The sequence below is a fragment of the Fukomys damarensis genome, unplaced genomic scaffold (genome assembly GCF_012274545.1).
Source record: "Fukomys damarensis isolate Sample0158 unplaced genomic scaffold, DMR_v1.0_HiC HiC_scaffold_8, whole genome shotgun sequence".
In the NCBI taxonomy this organism is placed as follows: domain Eukaryota; kingdom Metazoa; phylum Chordata; class Mammalia; order Rodentia; family Bathyergidae; genus Fukomys; species Fukomys damarensis.
The window spans coordinates 5,688,624-5,693,054 of NW_022900920.1; the positions used below are offsets into that span (position 1 = coordinate 5,688,624).

Sequence of the window (4,431 nt, forward strand, 5' to 3'; positions counted from 1 at the left end):
AAAAAAAAAAAAAAAAGGACAGGAAAGAAAAAGAAAAAGAGTCTGTGGAATATTTCGGTCATATCCAGAAGCAAAGAAAACAGGATGTTGTCCTCCTCCATATCCTCACTGCGTAACTGGCTGACCAATTTTAGGTCTACATGTCAGGGCTACAGACAAAGCACAACCATGAATGCCGGGTAGCAGTGTGGGCTAGGGCCTATGTTCAGGAGAAGAAGGTCCTCTCTTGTTGGGAAAACCACCTGGGAGGTGAATGGGTTGGCAGTACTAATTGGAGAACTTAGCTGCCCCTTACTCCAGCCTGAGCCGCCTCTTCCCAGTTTCCACAGGCATTATGGGGAGGTTGCTCAGTCATAGTGCTGGGTCCTGGGAGCACCACTCAGCTTGGGGGTCTTTAGGAGCACTCATGTGTGGCTTTATGAGATACACCTGATTCTACAGACACACACCTCACTGCTCTTGGGGCATTGAGGGGCCTTGAGGGTTCTTGCATGCAGGAGGCCCCTTACCAGCTCTTGCCTCTCCCCTGCCATGGCAGCATAGGACCAAGACTTATGATTGAGTGAGTGGGCAAGGTATACTGGATGGACTTCAGGGTCAAAGAGTCTTGCAGAGATTGCTGAGGTGGTCAAATCTTGATGAGTTGTCTTCTTGAGCATACAGGAAAGTGATATCATCGTGTGGCTTTGGATTTGCCACACGGCAGCAAAAAGGAAGCTACAAGAAGAAATGAAGCTGCTTGGCTCTGCAGGTCATCCATGATCCCTTGAGGGAATCATAACTATTTCACTTCATAGCACCTGGAGAAGAAAAGCTTACCTGTCATTTAAGGAATTGAAACAACCGAGTGCCATTTGCCTGATTATTAGTGAGATACACACTAACAGTGGAGGGGGTTCTAAGAGGATTCCCAGGGGACCTACACAGCGATGGGCAGCAAGCTGTAGGAGAGAGAACATCATTCTGCAGCCGCAGCCACCCTGTCCCTTCTCATTTGTCACTGAGTGAGGGACAGCGAGAAGGTGGTCAGGATATGGGCATGCGTGCTGGCTACCGCGGTGACACACTGCCTGTGGGCTCAAGGAGGAACTGTTGGCTTAGTCTGCTGAGAGCCTGACTCCCTGCCTCACCGCATTCAGCCTGTCCTTTTGTCACAATGCTGACCTCCTTATGGACATACTACTTTGGGGCAGACTAGCCTTTCCTAGTCCAGCTCTTCTGACTCATCACTAAGAAGTATGACATGGTTTGGAAGGTACCTACCTCTCTTGCAAACCAAGAGGGGAAGGTGTGGGGCAAGGTTTGGGACATGGTCATTCTTGAAGCAGGAATAGAAGGCACAAGCAACACAGTTAAGCCCTACTGTGGCCACTGTATCTGAGATAGGATAGCTTGGGGAGGCCAGGGCTTCTCAAGCAGTTCTTTCTGCACATTTTTCCTTCATTTAAGGTTTTTTCAATTGGCAATTTTTGGAAGCAAAGATTGAACAGACTTGCCAACTGCAGTGCAATCATTCAGTTGATTGTTAGTTCAGCAGATATACCGTGAGCATCTGCCAGACCTTGGGCACTGGTCTCATAGCAATGAGAGGCTCAGTCCTGGCTGGTTCTACATCCTGGTCCTTCCAGCTGAGATGCTAGGAGAAGGTCCCAGAGTAAGCAAGAAGGGGTTGGGAGGAAGAAAGCCAGCCTCTCCAACCCCTCTCCCCCATTCCAAGTCCCTCTCTAGGGGACCTTTCCCATGGGACTTACTGTCCATCTCTTCCAGTGTCCACATGAGAAAGTCTTTGGTACTGTCTCCCATATTGTGACTTTCCAGGAGAGCTGGCTAGACTCCTATCCCCAGGGTTTTGAAACTGTGGGCTTGTCTCTGGCAGGTAATGGGGCTTCTTTGGATATAGCTGATATTCTTCAAGTCTGTGTGGGTTTTTTTTTAAAGATTTTGCAGATGAAGGTGGTGAGGCTGGAGCATCTGGTACAGCTGAAGGACCAGCGGATTGAGACACTAATGAGACCTGGGCCTGAGGAGTGAACCTGACCTTGAACCCACCTGGAGCCTCTGGCAGCCAGGGCTTCTTCCACAGTCCTGCAGTATCCTCTCCAGAGGTTCAGAGTGGGCACATATGTGGGCTCTGGGGCTACTTGTCTCAGGGGTTCCTGCTGGGTGTCAACTGCTATGGACAAAGATCAAAAGTTCTCTCCAGTCCTGTGATGGTTTCTCATTGCTACATTTGTGAGCACATGAGGCCTCAGTGTGTGCAAGATCTAGGGCTTGGGGTCACACTACCCAGGGTGGGTGGTCAGCCATGTGGCTCCGGAATAACAATCACTCTGGAGTCTGAAGAAAATACCCCTGACTGGAGCCTGGGCAAGTTGTCTGTCTGTGCCTGCTGAGCCATTCTTCTGAAAGGATGTAGGACAGAGGAGGACCCAGGAAAGTGCCCCAAGATTTGCCCTCAAGATTTTGGGGCAAAATTAGGTATAGCTGGGACCTAGGCCTGGTTGGCTATTGTAGACCAGATTTCTCCTTGGGCCCAGAACCTAGCTGCTGCCTTCTTGCCTCCAGGATGACTGCCCACCCACCAGGCTCAAGAGCACTGATGTGTCCAAGAAGCTCCCAACACTGAGAGGGGTTGCAGGGCTGCATTCTGCTGGCTTCTGTACCCAGCCATGTCGCTCATAAATCCACAAATGCCATTGGGGCAGAGCCTGGTAGGATGGACTAAAGCTCCCCACCACCTGTGTCATCACAACTTCCCTTCCCCATGGGGTCAGCTTTCTTCTGTGCTCTTGAGCTGAGCTCCTGAGGCGTCTCAGCTAGCATCAGCAGCCACAGACTTGCATCAGGATTTCAGACCTGCCTCCAGAGTCTTAAGTAGTCTACTTCCTCCCTGAGTCAGAAGGCACAAGTCAGAAGGCATGTTCCACAGCCCACCCTGATCATGAGTCACCACAACAGTCAGGAAGATGGCTTCCCAGTAACTGGCTCTGTCACCTCTGGTCAGCTGGCTGGGGCAGCCAGTGTCTGGAGCCTTTCTGAGTCCCAGCCAAGGTGGACTAGGCAGAAGGACAGCTCCATGCACCTGGAGCCCAGGGATTCCTAGTGTCAGGAATGGGAATCTTTTCCTAAAACACTGCAGAGATACCTTCAAGTTGCAGGTTCCTACACTGTCAGACCTGAAGATATCAGCCAGGAAATCCCCTGAGAAGGGCCTGGACAAGAAAGCCAAATCAACACAGGCCCAGGCAGATTCAGATCTGGCCCTGGTTGCCCTCCCCAGGCTAATCCTGGGAGCTATGGATGATCTGGCCCCCTTGCTGCTCCCTAAGGCGGGGACCGCAAAAGGCCAGCCATTCTGCTCCAGATGCTCCAGGCATGCCCACAGCTATGCACATGCATGTATAAACTCATGTATGTGTCCACACATAAAGCCATGCACATGAGGGCTGATTGACTCCTTGTAGAGGCGGGACTGGCGTCCTGGAAGAAGTAGGCTTGGAAGGAAGCAGAGGCTGTTGTGTGCACGTTGTGTTTGTGTTTACATGTGGCACTATGTGTGCATGTTGTGACACAGCATTGCTATACATGTGCGATACTGTGTGACACTGGGTGACTGAAGATATGTGACTGTGCACACACATTGTACATGTGTAGGATGCATTTGTGCTGGCCAGTGGAAGTGGCTGAGGTGGTGGCCTCAAGGGATAGAAGAGGCAGAGGCGGGGCCAGGTGGGCTGATGGATCATGGGCCCTTAGTGCAGGAAGAATATGCTTCTTACTGGTTCAGCTTCTGCTTGATAGGTCCTGTGGGTTGGGCTTGGGCCACCTGCCAGGCTTTGAAATAGAGAGACAGGTGTACCTTGGAAAATAAGAAACAAAGCCCAGCCTGGTGTGGTGGTGCATGCCTGTAATCTCAGCACTCAGAGGCTGAAGCAGGAGGATTGCTGTGAGTTCAAGACCACCCTGGGCTACATAATTCCAGGTCAGACTCAAGTACCTAGTGAGACCCTGTCTCAAAAAAACATAAACAAAACAACAACAAAGGCCAGGTGATAACACTACTGTGGTGATAACCCACCTCCTACCAAGGCATGTGTCATGCCAAGGACAGACGGTCAAACAATGAACCCTGGTCCCTGGTGCCCAGAAGCAAAGTGGTCATTCCCTAGGCACCCCCAAATGCAGGACCTGGCTTGCCCACCTAAAATCAAGTCCTGGGAGTGCCTCTGCAGCTGGAGCCTGGTCCCAGGGGTTGACCAAGGCCCTAGGGCAGGGGTGGCGAACCTGTGGCACGTGTGCTGCAGAGGGCCCTTTGTATCATTGACATCTTTAAAAGGTTAGCCATCAAGGGGCTGGAGTCCTCCTGGCACATGGAGCTGGGACACCTACCCCTACAGTGACCTGGGGGAAGCCACTGGGCCGCATTAGAGC

At 51.5% G+C, this 4,431-nt stretch overlaps 1 protein-coding gene across 1 annotated transcript in view; it reads left to right on the forward strand.

Annotated features, from left to right (window-relative positions):
- Positions 1–3,923, forward strand: part of LOC104859517 (sperm flagellar protein 1) — a 7,204-nt gene extending 3,281 nt beyond the window's left edge. Inside the window, exon 7 of the mRNA XM_010620169.1 lies at positions 1,939–3,923. Within this exon, the coding sequence (XP_010618471.1) occupies positions 1,939–2,031 (93 nt within the window). The 3' untranslated portion in view covers positions 2,032–3,923. The remainder of the gene's footprint in view (positions 1–1,938) is intronic.
- The last annotated feature ends 508 nt before the right edge of the window (positions 3,924–4,431 follow it).